Source organism: Cucurbita pepo, chromosome 3, assembly GCF_057944985.1.
Source record: "Cucurbita pepo subsp. pepo isolate OVF chromosome 3, ASM5794498v1, whole genome shotgun sequence".
Classification (NCBI taxonomy): Eukaryota; Viridiplantae; Streptophyta; class Magnoliopsida; order Cucurbitales; family Cucurbitaceae; genus Cucurbita; species Cucurbita pepo.
This window is the reverse complement of record NC_141800.1, coordinates 14397618-14421211: the sequence shown is the minus strand read 5'-3', so window position 1 is coordinate 14421211 and position 23594 is coordinate 14397618. Positions and strand designations below refer to the sequence as shown.

Here is a 23594-nt window from a genome sequence, read left to right as displayed (position 1 = left end):
TCACGTCCCCAAAATGATTGATATAACCAATCAACTACAAGAATCATTTTCACTCATGTAAATCAAAATGTAAAAGTTCATAACTCATTATTAAAATCGAGTTATATACGATCATTCTATGAAATATTAATCTTTAAATATTTCATGGTTCGGTCTTATAAAGACACATTATATCACATTCACATGTTTCGTACATAAACGATTTAAATCAAATCACTAATAACAAATACAAAGGGTCCATCAATAATTTTTTTTAAACTCTATTTATGATTTGACAGAGAATTTGACAGAGAAAGCATTAAGAATCTATATTCTCTTCTAAATATTTTAAACATCTTGAACAAAGAACAATGGGGGGATGTGGGGAGGGCGAAATTCCGGAGTCAAAAAGGGGTAAAAACAATTAGCTCCAACTGTCCCGACTGCAACCATGCTAGAGAATAAATCAAGTATACATATTTGTCCTATGACTTAATCAATCCAGTAAAATCGTCAATGTCATCGTCTTCTTCCCTCTAGAAAATCAGTATTGCCACGCGTTCTACGTTCTGCGTTCTACGTTCTGCGTTCTACGTTCTACGTTCTACGTTCTGCATGACGATCCAATTGTTGCAACATGAGAATTTAAACCAAACTTCCAATCAAAGCTCTACTTGTCTCCACCTCCAAACATCCCCATCATATCTTTATTCGAACCCATTTGCTTCATCAAGCTCTGTAGGCCACCCATCCCGCCAATTTGCTTCAAAATCTGGGGAGGAAGGACCTTACTCATGTGCTGTGCATTCATATTTCGAGATAGCGCGCTCATTTCGCCCTTCTTTGGGATCTTGAGCCCTTTCATCTTGCTCCATACCTTGGCAAGACGCTTGTACTCTTCCATCATTTCCATTACTTCCTGAACACGGCGACCTGAACCTCGTGCTATCCGCATCATTCGTGACTCATTCATGAGCTTTGGGTTTGAGCTATCCAATTCTGTTTAAAATATGAAATCCATGCATGAGGATCATTAACAAATAATTCAAAAGGAACCAGAGTATTCATAGCAAGAAAAGAAGGAAAGGATATATGGATAATTTCAACTTGCCTTCATCTGTCATTGAGTCCATCATGGTCATGTAACGCTTTAGTTTCGCCTGGCTTTCCTTTTCACGTCCTTTCGGCATCAATTCATCACTAAATCCAGGAAGCATTGAAAATACCTAAACAGACCAGTTCTTAGAGTAATGCTTATACATTGATATAAAGAAAAACTGCAACAAGAGAATAACAAGCTCAACCGCCTACTTTTCAGAATAAGCAATCACAGTATACCAAGTATTTAGAGCAGGCCTATGTTCAAATTACAGAAAAACACGCATTTTTTATCCTGTGAACTGGGGTAGCTAGCACTTATAATGCTCTGGACCCCAATGTCTCAATCTTACCAATTAAAAAACCTATTTGCTATGAAAGTTGTAGAAGAAACGCTTCTGTAAATAAAAATGTGTAGGAAAACATATTGTTAACGTGATTAATCAATATTACAATACACCTTTGTCTTCCCCCATAAAGTGTCGTATTGCAAGAAACAGAAGGTATTTCTAAGATTCAAATTCATTCATCTTAGTAGTGTAAAGATTAGAACCAGAGGAAAAAGCTCTTACTATTGTGAACCTTTAAGCCACACTACTACCCACAAATGTCCCTCAGAAATTTCAAAAGGTCAACCTACTTGTTCTTCAAAATTACAGTGCATTGTATCGGGTATGAATAATACCTGGCTAATTGGACCCATCTTAAGTAATTTCTGAAACTGCTCGTACATAATTCTCAAAGTAAAATTTCCTTCTGAAAGCTTTTGTAAAAGCTCGGGTTGCTGATCCATTGGCACGACTTCATGAATTTTATCCATGAATCCAGACCAGTCTCCCATGCCTAAATAAATGACACAGTCTGCTTAATGAACAGGAAACATTACGGCAACTGACGTGAACAACGTCAGATTTAATAGAAAAATCACCTAGGAGACGGCTGACAAATGGCTTAACATCAAAAACTTCAAACTCATCCATGTGTTCTCCTGTCCCTATGAAAATGACTGGACTCTTTGTTGCTGCAACACTGCAACAATAAGTAGAACATGAAGAAAGAGATTTAGCTCAATGATACTCTGGTCATCTATATATTGTTCACAGACAAATATGCACACAGTGTATCCTGGAAAAGAGAACCATAAATGCAAAACAAAATTTGACAAAATATCTTTCTACGCATCAATTGATGAAGTCATTTGATCAGGAACTTAATCAAACAATAAATCTGAAGAATTTCAACAGAAAATTTTCATAAGGCTCACAAACTACAAAGCACGGTTTTTTGCAAAACAATCTGCACAGTATGATTTTTCATCCCAAAAAAATAATAATAATAAAGGAGAAAAAACAGCTTTGAAAACTTACGCACTAAGAGCACCACCTCCCTTTGCGTGACCATCCATTTTGGTCACAATCACAGCGCCAACTGCAACACTTTGTTTGAATGCTTGAGCTTGGTCAAATGCTGCTTGACCAATACTGCTATCCATGACAAATATAACAAGATCCGGTTTCTGGACAAGGCAAAGAACGGTAAGTAATTTTAACAAGTCATCATCGAATGGCCATAAAAAAATAAGTACAAGAAAAATACCGTAGCTTCAGAAACTTGACGCATTTCTTCAAAAAGAGCAGCTTCCTGTTTGTGACGCCCACTGGTATCAACAATTATGAGATCACAATTTTCTTTCTTGAATCTTTCCACACCTTCCTCCGCAATTTTTACAGGATCTGATTCCATGTAACTACAAAAGGGGAAATAGAGAATAATTGAAATACTGAATAACACCTTGATGAATAAATCAAGCACACTGCAGACAGAAAGAAAAATTTTACGTATAAACGTAAGAAATACAAAGCAAAGGAATAAAAAATGAGGAAATGCGCACACATTTTTATGGTCTAAATACGCCTGGAATCATAAACTAGGAAGGAAACATGTGTCCCAGTTCTTTTACGGTGTTGTCCTCTTTAGAACTCTTCTTGCTAAGAGGAAACTACTTTCCGGCATCGATCCTTGTGTTTGACAGTATTGGAGTTTTAAGCTTTCTTTCTTTTAGCACAGCACATTTGTGATGTGGTTGGGGATTGGGGGAGGGTGAGATATGGAAGGTATAAATCACTAATTTGGTAAAACCGCCCGTCATATATAGTTACTATTATTTAAAATAAAAGTAACTTCCATGAACACAGAAATGCATAGTCAACTCAATAATACATATGCACTATCTACCTTCCATAAAAGGGAATCTTTGCTTTCGTTGCATTCTGCTTCAATTGATCAAAAGCACCAGCTCTGAATGTATCTGCACAGACCAAAGCAGGCTTCCAGCCTTTCTTCTGATGATAATATGCATACTTCGTACATGTTGTGGTTTTCCCAGACCCTGAGTTTTAGATATTTAAAAAAGTATATAATAATCAATAACACGCAGAAAAAACTGAGAGAGTAAAAAGAAAACATAGATTCCATGCTTGGGCAATATAATTCAACAGGAATGTATTATGTATGAGAGAAATCCTTAATCAAAATATAACTAGAAATCTTTCCGATGCTCAATCATGATTAAAAAACTCCAGATAGTAGCTTTAAATTTCTTCTTGACAGATTCAAATAGTGACGAAAAATGATAAGAGCAATGAGCCCTTATCGTTCTAAATTGTAGCACACCACATTTAAGTGGATCATTAAACAAGTACTGAAGGCAACAATCTTACAGCTGTTACATACCTTGCAAACCAACAAACATGACAACACTTGGTTTTCCTTTCTTTGGTGTAAAAGAAGGCTTCCCAGGATCTAGCATTTTGCACAGTTCATTAAATACAGCCTACAGAGGGAGAAGAGAAAACCTCTTAAAACCTAGATTACCAATAAATAGTACAAATAGGTGAGTTAAAGAGTTGCATTAGATGGATCATGTAGCGCAAGTTCTAAAGATTCCCATCAAAAGAAATATAATATCTAAGAAGGGTACAGTTATAGAATGGCAAAAGTAACCAATAAAATGAGTAAAGTTGTTCGTCATGGTTTTAATATCATAAATAGTTTTAAAAATGATGAGGGATATAGCATCTTCAATTACTTACTGCTGGAAATGAACCTTGGTTGGTTATAAATATCACACACTCTGTGAAAAGAAGAATGTACTCCAATCACCTTCGTTTATCCACTTCAGTTTTGCTTTTACTACCTTCAACTTGTTTCTTCCTTTTTATCACAAGGTCACACTCTTGAGGCTAACCTCTCTTTCGTAAGCTTTTTAAAAGAGCGCTTATTTCATCCAAGTCATCCAAAGGGTGGAGGACCACATTTAATAAAACAAGTCCATAAAGAGATGGGCCAAAGATCTGAAGTTGATCTAGGATTTTAAGATTGTTTAACGTTCTAAAAAAACATCCATTCAACATCTAGAAAGCAAGAACAGGTCTACCCTACAGCTCGTCAACATTGAGCAGAAAGACTAGACAAAGTGATAGACCCATTCAGGTGAGGATGAACCAGTCTACAATATTCCTATTGAGAGACCTCATGGACTTAGTGGTTCTATCCCCCCAACAAAACAGAGCCAAATAACTTTGGAATCCCCAGCCAAATCCAAAAAATGGCCACGAAAATCAAAAAGGCCCAACACATCCCAAGGTTTCTCTCTACCCCTGGCCCTTAGGTTGTTCTCTATTTCTCTTGTTTAATCCTATTGCGTTTCTTATCTAAACAGAACTCATCCCAAAATGCATCTCTCATCCTGTAGGTGGCAAGGCCATGAACACCACTAAACCAAACAGACCGGTCAACCAAGCAGGAAAAGTGAATGGATAAGGTGAAACAGCTCTAAAATAGAACAAAACTCGGGTCCCATAGAACAATGAAGCCAATGGAAGTACCAACCAACTCTGGCCGGTTATCTCTACAACAGCATTTTATTTCATTTCGAAAAATTGGAATGCCAAGTAGCAATTGCAACAATAATCCTGAAGTATACAAATCCCAAAACATGGTACATTTATAAACTTCGTCAAGTACATATATATATATATATATATGTATATATATATATACACACACACACACACAATTAATAACGCTTAGAAAGATTTTGCATTGCACTTAAATTCTCGTAGTATGTAATCCACTATATGGACGGGAAATTAAAAAGTCGTTGAGCGCTGAGATAGAGAAACAAGAAACTAGTTCCACATTCAGCTACAGCTATCACAATCAACTTTAGTTTCATAAATTACCTCGGCAACACCAAATCATAAAAAACAAACAATAAAAGAACTCATCGCTCACGACGAGAATACGGAAAAGGAAAATGAAATACAAAACGAAACGAAACAAAACATACCTGTTGAATGATCTTGCGCTTATTGTGACCAGCGGCGAGGTCATCCAGATTGACAATTTTCTTAATATTGGTCTGCATATCACGGACGAGCTTGAATTGAACATCGGATTGAAGAAGAGCGCGGGTGATCTCGTTGAGACATTCATTCAAAACCTTCTCGTCGATCACCGTCGCATTGCTCATCTGCTGGAGAGCACGAGAAATGCTCCCCCCAAGCTGTGCTAACACCATCTTCGCTGACTCTTCGAAATCTGGATTCGAATTGTTGGTCGATTCAGAGAGGTTTTAGAATAGGGTTCCGATTTGGGGGTTTCTGAAAATTTAACAAACCTTCTTCTTCGCCTTTCAGAGGCTAACGCGGAGTGGTAATATCAAAAATCCGATTAGAAAACTAAATGGCTATCTTATTATTATGAGCCTGCCACAGGAGATCCCAGCTCTGGGCCGTTTTTTTGTTTTTTTGTTTTATTTACTTTTAATTAGATTTCATTTTCCTCTTATTATCCATTAATTTTAAAATTGGATCATTATTAAGATCAACCCAATATTATAAAAATAAATCCAAAATAAAAATTACCCTCAATATGATCTTCATGATGTTATAAGAGTTGAAATTCTCGCCCATATTTATATTTTTTTTTCTTCTGATGATATTACTTGTCACAATCACGCTCTTGTAGTAACGAGACAACAATGCATCACTTGTTTTAAATCAAACCAGTTAAAAATTAGTCGTGTAAAATTTGGACTCCACAGACAATGTTCACATATACTTGATCCTTGGTTCAGAAAAAACGTGAGTGAATAAATACATTACGTTAAATATACAAACAATAATTAACATTCATTGTTATTTTAATGATAAATTAGGTTGCTCTTTGTTCTAAATCTTCAATTTTATTTTTTAAATTTTAATTATTTTATAAAATTGTGTTAATTTTTACTTTCTTTATTTAAATTCCTCACATTCACTATTGACATTTTTTATATATAAAAATAAAATAAAATTTTTAAAAATATATAATGTAAAAGTCTATCAAAATTCAACAAGTTGGATAAATACAATATATATATAATTAATTAATTAATTAATTAATTCATGTCATATTTATTTAAACAATATGATTTGAAAAATTGAAATAAGGCTGCAAAATGGATAAAAAATGATTTTTTTTTCATTAAAATTAAATATCTGATTAAATGGAAAAAGAATGAACCAAACAGAACTTTGCGGACGTGGCCAACAACTACGGGCGCAGAGTGAAGGAGCAAAGATAATTTTGCGGTGGCCGTTAAAAGAGAAGAGGATAAGAGAGAAAATGGCAGCGACGGCGGCAGCAACCGGAGCTTTGAAGATCGGCGTTCTGTCTCCGGTCAAATCTGAAAAGAAGCCGCCGACGAACTTCACGAGGCTCACAGTTCGCTATCCAAATTGCTTTCTCAATACGCGGCCGAAAGTTCCTGCCATTCGAGCACTTGGACAAGAAGGGAATTCGAGCGGCGGCGACGACGACACCGGCATCAGTCATGTGTGTGTTTCTTTCTAATTGTCTTCTAGCTCATACGCATTGCATATTTCTGTTACCACCTGCTAATTCTAGGGCTAATTAGCTGAATCTAGGCTGAATGCGGGAGAAATCGATAGAATTCTATAATTGACCACTTCTACTGTATTTGACGAGGAAATCTGGAATTGAGTAAACCAGCTGCATCAGGTTCTTGTTAGGTTGAGTATTCGTTCCTCTCGTCTTTTCAATAATCAAACTTGGAAAAAGAATGGATTTCATGTTCACGATGATTTTTTGTAACGGTACAAGCCCACTGCTAGCAAATACTATTCTCGATCTTTCGTTCTCCTCCCCCACCGATGTGGGATCATTTATTGTAACGGTACAAGCCCACTGCTAGTAGATATTGTCCTCGATGTTTCGTTCTCCTCCCCAGCCGACGTGGGATCTCACAATCCATCCCCTTTCAAGTCTCAGCGTCCTCGTTGGCACTCGTTCTCTTCTCCAATCGATGTGAGACCCCCAAATCCACTCCCTTCGAAATCCAGTGTCATTGCTTGCACATCGCCTCATGTCCACTGTCTTTGAGGCTCAGCCTCCTTGCTAACACATCGCCTTGTGTTCACCCCCTTTTGAGGCTTAACCTCCTCACCGGCACATCACTCCGTGTCTGGCTCTAATACCATTTGTAACGGTCCAAGCCCACCGCTAACAAATAGTGTCCTACTTTAGCTTTTCCTTTCGGACCTACCCTCAAAGGTTTTTAAAACATGTGCTAGGGAGAGGTTTCCACACCCTTTATTATAAAGGGTGTTTTGTTCTCCTTCCCAACCGATGTGAAATCTCACATTTATCCAATGCATTCTCAACTCTGATATGTATCCAATTCATTTTTAGACAATTTCCTTTCACGATTATCATCATAGTTCAGTAAATTCAGAATGATTATAATCAATAAGTATAGGGTAAGATCTAAAGGAGGATGATATGAGGATATATAGCAACAATTTCTTCACTTACTGTGTACTATAATGCAGGAGGATGTGCAGTTTGTGTTGAAAATGGCAGCAGGTTCCATAGCAGTGGGCGGTGGAATAAAGTATGGAAGCATAATCTTTCCGGAGATGACCAAACCCAATATTGTACAAGCTCTTATTATGGTATCAACTCCTGTGGTTGTAGCCATATGGCTCTTGATCAACCAAAGTCGTCAAGACAGACAAAGCTAACAACAATCAACTACTTCTTTCGTTTTTTATAAGGAATTGCTTGTTAAAAACACTGGAAATTGAATTGTTTTGTTATCCAGATCGTGATGAAAACCATGAAATCGCTCTGAAAATGGGTTATAATCAAAATGACAATAATTTCATCGTGATCGTGATTCGAGCTAAACAAGGACTTTTATTGAAATCTATGGGGGAAACAATAGTTGATGGTATGACAGTCACCAATCCAGGTTGATGGTATGACCAGACTCAAACTAAAAAAACAACCAAACTGACTAGCAGTACCTCTATTCATGGGAAACTGATATGATGCTAATGAATATGCTCCGTTCCTCCCTGCTCTTCCTTTCCTCCCCTCACTCACGCTCAACTAGTTTCTTTCTGCAACCAATAATTTAGATCAATTAAATTTCTCTTTGCTAGAACACATCGGGATGGAAGCGTCCCGGAATCGAGCTGCTTTGTTCAGTCTGCTTCAAATGCATTGTCAAGGCATAATTGTTTATCTGTATAACAAAACCAACAGGATTTTTTTTTTCAACTGGTCAGAAAAAGTTGTATCAACACAAACATGTTTAAGAACTTAAACCAGGACAGTTGATAATTGGGAAGAAACTTAGAAAAGTTGTACATTTATTCTCACCTCTAGGGTTCTGAGCTGCTCCTGATATTGACATACCAACTGTTTGAGATGCTGCAACTCTATATTCTTACCCTCAAATTCCTTCTGACGTTCATGCTGAATGGCGACCGCCCGCTTAAGAATCGTATTTTCTCGTAGAAGTACTTCAATTTGTTCCTTCAGTTGCATATTTTCCTGGGAGACAGTGAAAAGAACATAAGTTTACAAGCAAATAGCATGTTTAACAAGCAAATAGCATGTTTAACAAGCAAATAACCCCAAACCAATTCTAACTGCATTCTAATGCTCCAAAAACCCTACCAGTATCCCAGAATTGTAACCCAAGGATGTGGAAAATTATTTGTAGTGGCCATTAAAAGTTTAGTACCTTGTGGAAATTTTGTGCAGCATCAACACCAGCACTTGCACTAATTGAGTTCTCTAAAGCCTCCAATGCCCTTGCTGCACGACTCCTAGCATCAGCTACGTCAATAGCACTCACCATTTCCACAACAAACAAGTCAATCCATTTTCTACCATCGAGAGAAACACTGCTCGGTACTGAACAATTCTCAGAAGCAGCAGCCTCTCCATCATTAGCAAATGAACCTGAGAATTTTTTAGGCATGCACTGAAATATTGATCTTTATAGAGAAGAAATAAGATAAAATTTCAAGGATTACAAAAGGTTAATTAAAGTGCTTTCTGCAGAAACATGTACGATAAGTCCAACATTAATATCGTTTTAACAATAGACAGTGCTGAGAGGCATGGAAATAAATGTCAAAGACTAGAAAAAAAAAAAAACACATTATAAAACGATCAGGGGCAACACAAGCATCAACCACAAATGAATTAAGGAAGATTATCGTTCCTCATACAGCTTAACCTCCAGCATTTCAGAACTAAGGTAGCAAACCATTGAGTCTCTTACATGAGAAAAGAATACATCTTATTCTAAGAAAATGGATTCATAGTACTCTGAATGAGAACTCCGTTTCTTGTTTTTCAAATCTTAAATCAAAACCTAAACCGTCCTCTAATCTGCACATGGCAAGGGTATAATTAGGATTCCAAACTAGGGACAGCAAGTTAGGGGGACCCATTGGATCACTTCCATGAAATAAGCATGCATCAAGTTCTTGAACAGGGAATTAATCTTGAATGAGATGAATTCATCATCATAATATAATTAAAATCTTGAGCGCATAGAAACAAAAAAACTACATATGAAGCATGTCCTTTATTGCTTAGAATTTTGTGATACCTTGATCCAAATTTGGCTCTGGTTCTGCAGTAGCAACAGGATTCTCAACAGCAGACCCCAAACACAGGTCACTCAAACTTTTGATGGCAGCATCCAAGTCGTTGCCACATTCTTCAAGGGCTCTTACAAGAAGCTGGAAGGAAAAATCAAATTACGATCAAGAAAACCCTGGGGGATAATATTAATTATAGCATACATGCAGCAATTATGAAACAAGTCAACGAAAGAGATGCATTGCATTGCAAAATAAAACTGAATAGAACGACTAAAATTCCATGCCGCAAGTAAGTCGAATTAGTTGATATTGCACAATCCAGAGGCATATTTAAGCAATACATACAAGAAGAGAATAACAAGAGTCCCCCAAGGCCATCAAGATTCAGGCTATAATGGCATCAAGAAATATGAGATTACACAGAAGCAGGGAGTAAAAAACAGGAATTAAAATCGAAGTGAAAGAAAAAAGGGAAGTAAGAAGAAACCTGATGGTCCATGTGGGGAAACAAATGGTGGAGGTGGTCAATAAGAGAGGAGGGCGCAGGGAAAGTAATGGGAGAAGTAGAAGAGGAGCAGCGGAGGCGCTTGGAAATGGGAGGCGAAGGGGGGAGTTCTTCAAAGAAGGATCTCTTGGTTCCGCACACCACAGCAGACATCGTCTCCGGGTAGTCGGTTGCAGAAACTAATGACTAAGACCACCTTCGTCGCCGGAGCAACACAGGAATTGAAATCGGAGACGACGAACAGAAAGGGAAAGCAGAGAGGTTAGGGAAGGAAGGAAGAAGAAAGGGAATGAAAGAATTTGATTTGTTTGGGGGTTAGGTTTTTGTAACTCTCCGTTTCCCCCCTCTTCTAATGCATTAACGGAAAGGAGCGTTTAACGGCTTATTTACATATAATTAATTAATTAACAGAAAAAAAATAAAATTAAATATCAAACGGCAGCTTCAGAGGTTATCTCTCTTTTACTAATTAGGTTAAATTATCAATATATATATATATACTTTAAAAAATATATATCCAACGGTAATTTTTTTCTTTTTTTAGTAAATTTCAAATTTTAAGTTTATTTGTTGAGTTCTTAAAATTTTAAAATATCTAATAAAATTTTTAATCGATGTCTGAAAGAATTGAAGTAATTTTGGGTTAGTTGAGGCAGTAACAACGATGAACTTGGTAGAAATCATGTTTCAAATGATTGTTGAACTGAACAAACGAACTTATTCTTGCTACTTTTATTTTTTAGATGATAATTGAGTTGTGCGAATGTGGCTGGCGACGAACTTAAGCTTTGAGGTTTTAGAGTTGTATGAATATGTCTGTATATAGTTTAAATTACGTTGCATATATTTGTACTTTTTAACATTCTCCATTCTACGCTGTTTTGCAATTAGTTTCACTACAATACTTATTGTTCTCAACTACGAAATCGAAAACCTTTCTTTTGTTACACGAATCTACCTTTTATTTGAGCTTTCCTCTTCGGAAGCTTGCGTGTAGCCCAAGAAAAAGCAACTTATCTCAACAAATATTTGTTACTTGCTCCACAAGTATTTGTTTAGATAGGAATAAAATTTGATAATCATACTAATAACTTCTGAATTAGATAATGAACAATTAGTTCCTAAGTCATCTCTGGCGATGAAATATTCTAAAATGCTAGTGTAAGCAATCGCACCCACCAAGGTTCCAAGTTTAGGAGGAGGAACAGAAAGGTCGAAGGTGGCTGAATTCTTTCCATTCTCATCGAAACTAGCAACGACTCACTTTCCCCCAAAATCAAAAGCAAAATGGTCAGCCTCCCAAATCTCATCAAGTAATTCGACCTTGAAAGAATGCGTAATAACTCACTAATCGAGTGCGCACGTGTAAAATAAAATAAAATAAAAACTAGGTGGTGTAGAGAATCTTCTCCCTCCTAATAAAGCAACAAAACAAACAAAATGGAAACAAGAAAAAGTGAGAAGCACCAGGTTGGATACAGATTGATGCCACTTACAATATATATTTATATATATCAAAACATCAATTTGAATCCCCAAAAATAAAGTCTAAAAGGGTAACCACAAATCATACAAATCTCAGCTGCACTCATAAAACAATGCTTGAGAATCAATACCCAAATGAACACACCTTGCCATGCTTTTGTAAACAACAGCCAGAGCTAAGCTAAGTAGACTTACCTACTATTCTCATGTGGGGTTCTGTGTTGAATCCTTTTCTTCTGATATGAACTCTGAGCTATCTTCACCAGCTGCTATTTCTGTAGATTGTGCGTCTACTTCATGGCTCTTGAACAGTTCATCATCTTCTAATTTAGCTACCTTCTCTTTTGATTCTCCTTTTAGCAGCTCTACCACCTCGACCATGATCGGTCGTTTCTCTGGCCGTGAATGGGAGCATCTGAGTGCAACAAGGACGACTCTCTTTAGCTCGTCTGCGTTGTAATCTCCATTTAGCTTTGGGTCTGCAAGTTCGTTAATCTTTTTCTCAACTACTAACGGTAACGCCCAATCTACGATTGTGCGTTTTGTTGTTGCACTTGACTTCTCAAGAGGTCTCTTGCCAGTGGCTAGCTCAAGAAGGAGAATGCCGAAGCTGTATACGTCACAACTCTCTGATGCCTTACCTAACATAGCATATTCAGGTGCGAGGTATCCGAGTGTGCCCTTGACTCTTGTAGTTACATGTGTTGCACCGTCGGGGATGAGTTTTGCGAATCCAAAGTCGGCGACACGAGCTTGGAAATCTGGATCTAACAAAACATTACTAGCTTTGATATCTCGATGAATGATGTGGGGAGTTGCTTGGTGGTGAAGATAACTGAATCAAACAAAATGAGGAGTGATCAAAATGCATAAGAGAATGTTGAGATTAAATAGAGATGGTTTTACGTACGCAATTCCCTCGGCAGATCCAACCGCGATTTTCATGCGACGTTTCCAATCGAGATGGCATTCTGATGCGTGATGTCCATGTAAATGGGAGAGTAGACTTAGATTGGGCATGTAGTCGTACACGATCAAACGTTCTTGCCCTTCGGCACAGTAGCCACGTAAACTCAATAGATTCTTGTGCCTAACTCGAGCCAGTATCTCGACTTCCACAGAGAATTCCATGTCTGCCTTGTTGCTCCAAGCCTTCAACCTCTTAACTGCAATCTGCGAAGACATGCCATTCAGATTTCAGAATAGGTTGCTGTTTCTAAAATTCTAAAATACAATTAATGTCAATGTAACCGCCCAAGTCCACCGCTAGCAGATATTGTCCTCTTTGGACTTTCCCTACTGAGCTTCCCCTCAAGGTTTTAAAATGCGTCTGTTAGGGAGAGGTTTCCACACCCCTATAAAGAATGCTTCGTTCCTCTCTTCAACCGTTGTGGGATCTTACAGTCAACATGGTATATGAGATATTGTCCTCTTTAGACTTTCTCTTTCGGGTTTCCCCTCGAGGTTTTAAAGCATGTCTGCTATCCCCTCAAGGTTTTAAAGCGTGTCTGCTATCCCCTCAAGGTTTTAAAGCGTGTCTTCTCCACACCTTTATAAAGAATGCTTCGTTCCCCTCTCCAACGGATGTGGGCTCTCACAGTCAACATGGTATACGGTATTTCAATCCTTGAATTATGCAAACAATATTCCTTCTTTGAACTTTATGGTATTAACTTCTTATCACGAACGCTCGAGTGTCTCAAGCTAAAGTATACGTAGCTCACAACAACTTATTGCAATCCTAGCTTCAACAAATTCAAAATTCTAAACCTTTAGAGCCCGTCATAGATGATTGCCAAGTCAGCTTACGTACACGTCAACTATTCTCACAAGACAACTAGATGACCCTACTACATTTGGTTCCCAATATAGGATATTAAATCTTTCGTAGGTGGTCATTATAACTTGAACTCACTCTCTAAGTCCCAAACCGCCATGGTAACATTCTACTGGCATGGTAAGGTAACGAAACAGAAAAAGAGAAGAATCTTATTGACAGAAACCGTACCAAACAGCCTCGGTCACCGTCCTTTCACAATCATAAGATGAACATTTCGAAGATGAACATGATACAAAGAACATATATGAAGTTCAAAAGATTCTAGTACATTCAATAGATTATTCAGCACAAGCAAACTCTTAACTTGATCGATCGGCGTACTAGTAATTTAAAACTAACGAAACAAGCATTTAAACAGAGCTAAAACGACTCGGTAAGTTCGAAACAACCAAGAATGGTAGCACAATTTCCTTGAAACAAATTGAAAAAGAACATCCCAAATTTAAAACAAGTCTACGCCATATGAATTGATAGGATAGAACAAGAAAAATGAAGGCATATTTACTTGTGATCCATCCCACAGCTGACCCCAATAAACGCTACCAAATCCTCCTTCTCCAAGCTTGTTATCGTAGTTAAAATTATTTGTGGCTGAGTGTAATTCCTTCAATGAAAACACCCTCCATGTTTGCTGTTTCTTCCCTCTTTCTTTCCTGCAGAATAAGAACAGTCAACAAACAAAAACATCCTAGAAAGTTACAAAATCTTTCAATCATACCAGCCAGGATCAGGGAAACAAACAGAAAAACCAAAGCAAATCATACAGTTTCGGAATCAGATCAACAAAATGAAGTAAAATTCATTTAAACTTTTTATGTTATCCCAAATTCAAGTTGAACATGTAGAAACTCATCACTCATTCCCCCAAAGACATCATGCCCACAAAGTGTTTGATAAAATTCCCCAATGAAGTTTGAACAATCTCTCACAAGCTCAAAGTCAGCCCGAGCCCACAATTGGAATCCAATACAATACACATCAGATTTTCAGGAATAAAAAAAGAGACAAAAACAGATTCTAAGCTCAACCCAGAAGCTAAATATATCGATCAAGTAAACGTACCGATCCGAACCAATTCCACAGCAGAACATTAGGCGAAAGGCCATCAAAACGGAGCCAAATGAAACCCACTTACTCTGTAAATAAACTAAGCTACCGCTTTCTTAATTTGCTCACAGTCTGAACAACAGAGAAGAGAGAGATGCGAAGGAGGAAGAAACAATCATTTGAAAAAAAGAGGAAAAAAGAAATGGGGTTTTGATTTTGATTTTGGGTGTCAAAAAGTTCGCCGAATGTAAGGCTTTGGAGACAGAGAGATTGAGACAGGGGCGATCCAGAGCGATTTATAGAGAGAGAAACGAGGAGAGAGAGAGAGAGAGAGAGCGATGGCCTCCTGTAGTCTTCTTCACGCCTCCATGTCTGACTTTCTCTCTCTTTTTTTCTTTTTTTTTTCTTTTCTTTTTTGGTTTGTGATTTTCAAATTTCCAGCTCGACTCGAGAACAATTTCATTTTTTTATTTTCAAATAATATGGGAAAATAATATTTTTAATCTCCATGTTTTCGGTGCGTTTGGTTACTCAAAAAAATATATTTATGAAAATAATTTCTCTCTCTCCTCTCTCTCCCTCATCCTCTCCTCCGCACCGGATTCCTCTCCGCCCCTTCTCTCCGACGACACACCGTCATGGCCACTATGGAAGTTCCATTCGCCGCCCCTCCACCCAAAAACACTGCCACAAGTCTATAAATGTTTTCTAAAAAAAATATGACATAATATTTAATATAATTTAATATTACAACTTAATGTTTAAAAAATATTTATTTATTAAAATATATAAATCTCTGTTTAAAGGATGATTTTTTAATATATATATATATATATATAGGAATTGAGCATTTAATATTAAATCAAGCTATCAACGTTATAATAAAAAAGACATCATTTGAGAAAAAATTGAAAAAACCACCGACGTTCAAAATACCACATTCAAATCAATATTGTTCGAAGGGCATTTTAGCTTCTCGACCCTAAGAAAATTAAAGTGGTAGGCGTTCCCTCGTGCCCTTTTTTGTGTGTAGCATCTTAACGATATCCTGTCATCTTTGAGAAAAAAAGTGTGTCTTGGGACGGTGTCTCAAGGCTGCTTCAACTGAACCATGGAAACAATTTTTTTGAAAAAAAAATTATATTTCAATTTGTACACTTATTTGAGAGTAAGAGATCCGTTTGATCGATATATTACATCGTGTTGGGTTACCTCATTAATAATTAAAATGATGAAATTAGCTTAAAGTTCTGTTTAATGATTGGATATTAGGAGAGAGAAAGTGAGGTAATTGCTCAATCAAATATTAATTTTTGTGAAATCATTTAAGTGTATAATTATATAATTATATAAGTGAAGTGGACAACTTTTTAATTATATTAAATCAAAATATGAGATTAGTTTAAACTTAGCATAATGTATTTTTAACTCATTAGTGAGCTTTAATATTTAATAATACCAATGACATGACTTGATTAAGAAATTACAAATGAGGTGAAAATTAAATAAATAAAGCAGCCATATTGCACGCGAATGTCCTTTCCCAATGACGAAAGATCTTATAATTCACTTCCTTAGGGGCCAGTGTTCTCACTGGCACATCGCTCGGTGTCTGACTCTAATATCACTTGTAATAGCCCAAGTTCAAGCCCACCGCTAGCAAATATTATTTTCTTTAGGCTTCCCTTCAAAGTTTTAAAACAAGTCTACTAGAGAGAAGTTTCTATACTCTTGAAGTGTACCAGCAAAGACGTTAGAGCAATTAGGTGTCGAATCTGTATCAACATGTTGGAAGGACTCGTGTTAGTATGTGAGGATAGTTTTCACTCTTAAGAAGCAAGATGTAAGTAATGTAACCATGTCGCAGGGAGAATGGTGCGGCAATCAGTTGTCGAATCTAGATTCTAAATTCTGATCCGAATCTTGGGCATGAGATGTTACAGTACCAGTGCTATTAATTTGGAGTGAATTTCAAGTATGAACTTTATTATGACGTAAGTTTCACGCATGAGTATTATAGTGACGTAAATTTCAAGTATGAATTTTATGGTGATAAATTAGAGTGTATTATTTGGACGTATGTATTACCTTAACTTTAATGTGGAATAACCGTTTTGGATTATATTTTTAAATAAAAGAAAAGGAATATTTGGAAATCAAATACCACCAATCAAGTGATTCCAATCCTGTCAACACAGCTTACCACTAAGTGGGCCAGGCCCACGTGACAAAGTTTAATGGGCCTAAATACGAGGGCTTTTTAATATCCTATTTTGTTTAATTTTGAATTATTAATTTAAATAGTTTAATTTTGAAGAGATTAAAAATATAGCATTTGACGTTTGTCTCTTCTCGCGGCGGCTTTGTAGGGCGCCATTTGCCTCCTGATTTAAAGTTTATTTTATTTATAATTATTTAGCTTTAGTGAAATATTTAAATCTTATTTTGATAATTAATATCGATCGAAACTATCCTATGCTATGCCATGCATCTATGCTAGTTTTAGCTACATTTTCCTAAGCTACAAGTAACATTTTCTACAATTTGAGTAAAAAGGTGTTACACGGGTTTTTACTAATATTATACAGTGAGCTTGAGATATCAGTAGCATAATCCTAAGTTAATTATAATATAAGCTTCTGCTTCATTCTCCATATCATAGTGATATGGAAATCAACCAGAGGGAAAGTATGAAACAGATTACCTTGATGATCAAGATCAAGAGTAAAGAAAACTCGTTTCTAAATTCGGGATTCGAATCACTCCACAAGAGGTTTGGTCAATACCACTTGAATGATTCTACATGTCATCTAAACTACATAGAATTGAAAAGAAACTTAGCCATTGACTAAAGAAAAGCACAAATGCTTCTTTCTATATTTTCCAAGTCTGCTCACAAATACAACATATATAAGGCTGTATATAACCTAAAAACTGAAACTACTGAAGGTATTACAAGAGTGGTAACATCCCTACTTTATGGCCATAATTAGCCATTATGTAAATGTAACCGAAATTAAATAAAAAGTCTTAAAATACAATAACTCTAAATTAAATTATAACCCACCTAAAATTTACAACAATCAAACTTCATTCTTCTTCAATGTAGCATGAATTGAAACATCTTTTGATAATTTTGACAATCTTTTCTACACATCTTCGTTGAAGTATATTGTATGATTGATGTCTCTTAGTTCATATCACATTGCCTTCCACAATGAAATTGGTTTAGTAATATATAGTCATCGAGACTTAAATTATTACGGTAGATATTGTACTATTTGGGTTTTTTCTTTCGGGATTTTTCTCAAGGTTTTTAAAACGAGTTTGCTAAGAAAAGGTTTTTACACCCTTATAAAGAATGCTTGGTTCTCCTCTCCAACTAAGGTGGGATCTCACAATCCATCCCATTCGGGGCCAGTGTCCTCACAGACACTCGTTCCTTTCTCCAATCGATGTGGAACCCCACTAAATCCACCCTTTTTGGGACCTAGCGTTCTTGCTGGCATACCACCTCATGTCTACTCCTTTGGGGCTCAGCCTCGTTGTTGGCACATCGCCCCGAGTCTGGCTCTGATGTAATGGCCGGACCTTTTGATCTCAAATGCTAATGCCAAGCTTTGGTACGTGTCAACAAAACCACCCCATGCAAACGAATCCCCTCCAGAGCTCGACACCTACAAAACCCTCTCCAAATAAATAAATCCCTCAAATCCTAAAATCACAAAAACAACCAAACAAAAATGCAACAACCGACGGCCAAGAAACCCGACACCACTCAGGCGGTGGTGGACAAGAAGGTGAAAGATCTGATGAGGGATTGGAGGCGGCTGGTGGAGGTGCCTTACACCGCCTCTCTAGCTCACACAATGAACGTTCTCGTAGCCAACTGCGTCGTGGCTGTTCCCGTGGCTGCGCCGCCTGGCCACTGGATCGGCGCTGGCGGTTCCATGATCATGGAGGCTGATAAGAGCACTGGGGTGGTAAGAAAGCATTATATTGGGATGGTCACCATGCTTGATATCTTGGCTCATATTGCTGGCAGGGAGGATGCTCATGATACTACTGGTGATCTGCTCGATCTCGATCAGAAGATGGCGGTTCCCGTATCGTCGATAATTGGACATAGTGTTGAAGGGTTGAGTCTCTGGACTTTGAATCCTAACACCAGGTAGGTGAATAGATAATACATGAAAATGGTAATTCTCAATAATTTTTTAGCCTTAAAATGAAACTTTTGATCACGAACACATTTTAAGAGCTATAACCTCAATACTTTATGACCGTAAATAGCCCTGAGGTAGTGATATCACCCTCCACGTGCTAGAACGTGTAACCATCTAAGAATAAATGAATCCTAGCTTGAATCTATTTTAGTTAAATTGACATTAATTGGAACTTGAATTTATCTCGGATAATTTGAACAACATTTTTTTTTTACATTTAAGTTGAATTGATCTATGATCGAAATATGTCGAAAAAAACTAAAAGGGGAGATCTTCTGGAGAAACTTTAAGCACGTAGCTTTTCAATTCAAATTTTAAGCACTTAGCTCAAATTAAAAACACGACAAGCTCAAAACTTGGTCGATAATTTATTCTACTCAGTCTACTACGCAATAAATATTGAAATTTAGGGATTAAATTGAATGTAAGTTTTTAGGTGTAGTAGTAAGTGAAGGCTGATTCATTGTCCGGTCTCATAGCATATTAGATTGTATGGAGATATTCAGCAAGGGGATCCACAGGGCATTGGTTCCCTTCGATGGGCAGGCCGAGGAGGCCGTGGGCGTGAAGCTTGTCGAGTCGGCAACGAGTTACATGATGGTGACCCAAATGGATGTGTTGAGATTCCTTAGAGAAAAAGCACCAGAAATTAAAGAGATTTTGAGACGAAGTGTGAAGGAAATGGAAGGGATTAATGAGAATGTTATGGCCATTACAGATAAAACCAAACTTATAGAAGCAATTAAGTGCATGAAATCTAGCTTCCTCAATGCAGTCCCCATTGTTGGCGGCGACCATGTCCACACACAGCTTATCATTGTATGCCTATCACTTTCCCTTCATTTCAATTGCTTCTTTTGGGATCAAATTGATAGTTTAAGTCTCTTTCAGGGAAGAGGAAGGAAGCTAGTTGGGACGTTTTCGGCAACCGATCTGAGGGGGTGTCAGCTCGCGACGTTGCAGACGTGGCTGCATCGGTCGGTGCTAGACTTCACCGATGCAGTTCGAAACAGCTCGTTGTTTGAGGGGAGTGTGGCGGTCGGGAGAGAACTGGTTACATGTCGGCCGGAAAGTTGGTTGGAGGAAGTGATGGAGAAGGTGGTGTCAAAACATGTGCATAGAATTTGGGTAATTGATGAACATGGTTTGCTTCTTGGTGTTGTCTCCCTATCAGACATGATTAGAGTTGTAAGGCATTCACTTCTCTCTCAACTCCAAACCTAATAGCCCTTGTTCTTCATGTGTGTGTGTTTTTTTTTTTTATATTTGTTTCTTTTAAGGTTGTATGGTTTTGTGGGGGAAATTGTTTTCCTTAGAACTATATTATTAATTTGGAGAAGTCACAACAATTGATTGAAAGCTAAGCTCCTTGACTGCGTAAGGAAGCTCCGTTGGTATCGGAGTGGCGAACGTCTCCCCTTTGCTAGCGTGCTATTTGGTAATCGACAGATCTACAATAGGCGTGCAATTCTGATTGAATTGGTGCCTTTTGTAGTGAAGTTAATGGCATGCCCGGGATAGCTCTCTTTTATGTCTAGACTGAGGTGTTTCGTTTGTGACCCATAACCCGAATGACCCAAGTTAGATTTCCCGTAGTCCAAAGAGACTAGTTATGCAATTTTGAACTTATTTGAACACAAAACGACGAGTAAGTCGACTCTTTTAACCTACCTTAGAGTTAGAGTTAGAGTTAAGGTTGGATAGGTATGATTTGCTATGATTTATTGTTTTGTGTTTGATTATATGATGTAATGGTTGTATATACATATATGATGCGTAGTGTCATGTTTCATGTTTGTCTAATCATACAGTTTGTCTAAGCATGTATGATGCATAGTGTTATGTTTGTCTAAGCCATATTGTTCGGGTTGAAATCCTTGCCTTTTACTACTTTATTGTTTTGGTATAATTTTCTTTTTTGCTTTTTTTTAAGAGAGGTTGCAACAAAATCATGTTTACGTCTAGAATCTCTTACAGAGAGATGTCAAATTCTCACTACCCAAAAAGTGTTATATTATTACAACCCGAATTTCGAGGCTTTGAAAAAATTAAATCGTGACTAAAAAGAGTCAACGACACCAAAATTAAATACAAAATTAAAGTCAAGAACGGGAAATATAATTATGAAAGAAAAATATAAAAAACTCTAAAAGGCCGACAAGGGACTATAATTATGAAAGAAAAATATAAAAAACTCTAAAAGGCCGACAAGGGACTGACGCTCCGGAATGACACCCCTTTGTGACAGTGCAGCTCTCTCCACCTCGATCGGTACCTGAAAAAAAAAAAGGGGAAACAAGGTGAGTATAAAAATACATTCAGTAAGCAACCTACTTGTAGGCTTTTAATCGCATCCAAGTTTAGGAGAGAACCACGAACTTTATTCTAGACGCTAGAGTCTCAGTATTTCAGTACACAGTTCAGGGTGGAAGGACTTAAACTTTGAAGCGGTATTCAACGTTTGAGGATGAGGTGTTCCCTCATAACTACATGTACCACTCGTACAACCCAGCTAGAATTAGTCACTGCATGGTCAACGTCCTTCCACAGGACGGACCCATCATGTAGGCGACCTTGACCCCACTAGCGTGATCAACATCTTACCATAAAATGGATCTCCATGCAGAGTAGTCGATCTACCACTGAGTAACACTTCCCTAACAGGCGTCTCGCCAAGCTCAACAATACCACACCACAGTAGGAAGGGAAGAGTACCACCTCCCTAATTGGTGTCTCGCCTAGCTCAACTGGTACCCCAAAGTAGAAAAGGAAGAGTAACATCTCCCTAACTGGTGTCTTGCCTAGCTCAACGGTACCACACCGGAGTAGGAAGGGGAGGGAAACATCTCCCTAACTGGCGTCTCGCCTAGCTCAACGGTACCACACTAGAGTATAGGGGTAGTTGACACTATTGAGTTAGGGGCCCTGGCTTCCAGATTCACTCAATCAAGACTCCCAAGTCCATAACAGTCCAGGATTAAAGGGTCTCTCCCTCTAAGCGTAGCTCACGACACCATAGACCGTAATATCAGAGGGGTCCCCTAACTAACCAAACTCAATCCCTACATGAGTTCACCCTAGGCATATCAATCTTATCATAAGTTCACACAATCATTCAAGAGAAGTTTATGTATGATTAACAATGCATACAACCATACAAGCTCAACGTGGCAGTAACATCCATCAACACCGGGAGCGCAGATACACAAATTCTCCCGTCCGCCAACATAGTATGAACAGATAAAAGCAGTAGTAAGATAGTCCAGCAAGCATACAAACAACGAGTACAAAATCTCACTGGGACAGCAAGTCCAACATATATATATTTAATTCCCCAAGTACAGAGGATCATTAGAACTAGCCACCTACGGTAATTTGCTCTAGCATGCATGCAAAACCAAGCGCACCCTACAAGTATTACTTCCTAAATCCGTGTGGTTACTTATCGAAATGAAGCGTGCCCTTCGAAGCTTATTTTTCGGCTAGTTAAGACCCTACCTGACGCAGTATTTTTCGTGATTTTCCTCCGCCATTCCACACCTGACACGTGTCCCATTTTCCTCCCTTCTTGACACGTGTCCCTCTGTCGTTCGTCTTCTTCCTCTCATTTCTGCGATTTTCGGTCAAATTCTATATCAACCTATTTATTTTGAATTTTTCTATCTTCCAAACCGTAACTCGGATTAAATCAATTCCTTCACAAGAATTCAAGATCTCAAGTCCACCTATCCAGATATATTTTTATTGTCTTTTTTTTTTTTTTTTGATACTCACAGCGTTTAATAAATGAAGTCGAAAACCGAAAAAAATTCAATTTCTTACTAAAGTAGGACGGTTTCTCGATTTTGTTTTTCAACGCAATTTTTGGCCGCGTTTCCTCTAAGAACTTGCAAGACTCCTCACCTAAAGTGTTGCAACTAGATTATAAGGTCTAAATCATCTAAAACCCCCGTATCTATGGTGAAATCTTGAAATAGGAGAGGTCGCGGACTTACCTCGCGTTCTTGCTGGAAACGAACGATCCAACGCTCAGACCACTCCTCTTGATACTCTGAGTAGCTCTGGTAGGAGACCTAAGATTGAGGGTGCTTCAGTTCGGGTTTGAGGCGTTTCTCCCTCCTTCTTCCTCTTCTTAAAAAAATCCTAACGGTTCATCTCTCTTTCTCTCTCTATTTTTTCACCCCCTCAACGTGTATGTGTGGGGCAAAATTGCCTTTCTGCCCTAGTTGACTTTGACCCAAATTTCGATTACATTACCATTTTTAAATTTTTTTTTTTCCTACGTTCCTTGATGCATACTGAGCATTTCTTTCTTCTGCACCAATATGAAAATCACACTCTAAGTCCTTCAATAAAATCTAGAAACTCACCATGGTTAAGAAGATGCTAGTCACAAGGATAGAGTGAATTGTACCTATTGGGCTCTGGGTGTTACATATATA

At 37.7% G+C, this 23594-nt stretch overlaps 5 protein-coding genes across 8 annotated transcripts; 2 read left to right on the top strand and 3 right to left on the bottom strand.

The window, feature by feature from the left end:
* Positions 1-239: 239 nt before the first annotated feature.
* LOC111791755 (signal recognition particle subunit SRP54 2) lies at positions 240-5796 on the bottom strand. Its single transcript, XM_023673226.2, has 9 exons — positions 5429-5796; positions 3811-3910; positions 3313-3466; positions 2674-2824; positions 2445-2593; positions 2006-2106; positions 1763-1920; positions 1091-1205; positions 240-978 (listed from the first exon to the last, which is right to left on the bottom strand). Exons 1-9 carry the CDS (start codon positions 5657-5659, stop codon positions 650-652), a joined length of 1488 nt encoding a protein of 495 aa, XP_023528994.2. The 5' UTR covers positions 5660-5796; the 3' UTR covers positions 240-649.
* Positions 5797-6645: 849 nt separating this feature from the next.
* Positions 6646-8314, top strand: LOC111791721 (homoserine O-acetyltransferase). 2 transcript variants are annotated; one of them, XM_087122787.1, is made up of 2 exons: positions 6646-6957; positions 7977-8314. In XM_087122787.1, exons 1-2 carry the CDS (start codon positions 6748-6750, stop codon positions 8163-8165), a joined length of 399 nt encoding a protein of 132 aa, XP_086978913.1. In that variant the 5' UTR covers positions 6646-6747; the 3' UTR covers positions 8166-8314. The 2 variants fall into 2 exon arrangements, with proteins under 2 accessions (XP_086978913.1, XP_023528959.1); XM_023673191.2 differs by having other exon boundaries at positions 6647-6957; positions 7974-8244.
* A 6-nt stretch (positions 8315-8320) lies between these two features.
* On the bottom strand, positions 8321-10894 carry LOC111791720 (uncharacterized). The gene is made up of 5 exons (XM_023673190.2): positions 10537-10894; positions 10055-10187; positions 9176-9396; positions 8809-8982; positions 8321-8671 (listed from the first exon to the last, which is right to left on the bottom strand). The coding sequence occupies exons 1-5, from the start codon at positions 10705-10707 to the stop codon at positions 8585-8587; spliced, it is 786 nt and encodes a 261-aa protein (XP_023528958.1). The 5' UTR covers positions 10708-10894; the 3' UTR covers positions 8321-8584.
* A 1101-nt stretch (positions 10895-11995) lies between these two features.
* On the bottom strand, positions 11996-15304 carry LOC111791627 (PTI1-like tyrosine-protein kinase At3g15890). The gene is made up of 4 exons (XM_023673032.2): positions 14942-15304; positions 14385-14532; positions 12950-13212; positions 11996-12874 (listed from the first exon to the last, which is right to left on the bottom strand). The coding sequence occupies exons 1-4, from the start codon at positions 14983-14985 to the stop codon at positions 12244-12246; spliced, it is 1086 nt and encodes a 361-aa protein (XP_023528800.1). The 5' UTR covers positions 14986-15304; the 3' UTR covers positions 11996-12243.
* A 3334-nt stretch (positions 15305-18638) lies between these two features.
* LOC111790061 (SNF1-related protein kinase regulatory subunit gamma-like PV42a) lies at positions 18639-20841 on the top strand. Of its 3 annotated transcripts, none has more exons than XM_087122335.1 (3): positions 18640-19097; positions 19674-19971; positions 20044-20836. In XM_087122335.1, exons 1-3 carry the CDS (start codon positions 18670-18672, stop codon positions 20374-20376), a joined length of 1059 nt encoding a protein of 352 aa, XP_086978461.1. In that variant the 5' UTR covers positions 18640-18669; the 3' UTR covers positions 20377-20836. The 3 variants fall into 3 exon arrangements, with proteins under 3 accessions (XP_086978460.1, XP_086978461.1, XP_023526618.2); XM_023670850.2 differs by having other exon boundaries at positions 19632-19971; positions 20044-20818; XM_087122334.1 differs by having other exon boundaries at positions 18639-19097; positions 19632-20841.
* Positions 20842-23594: the final 2753 nt, after the last annotated feature.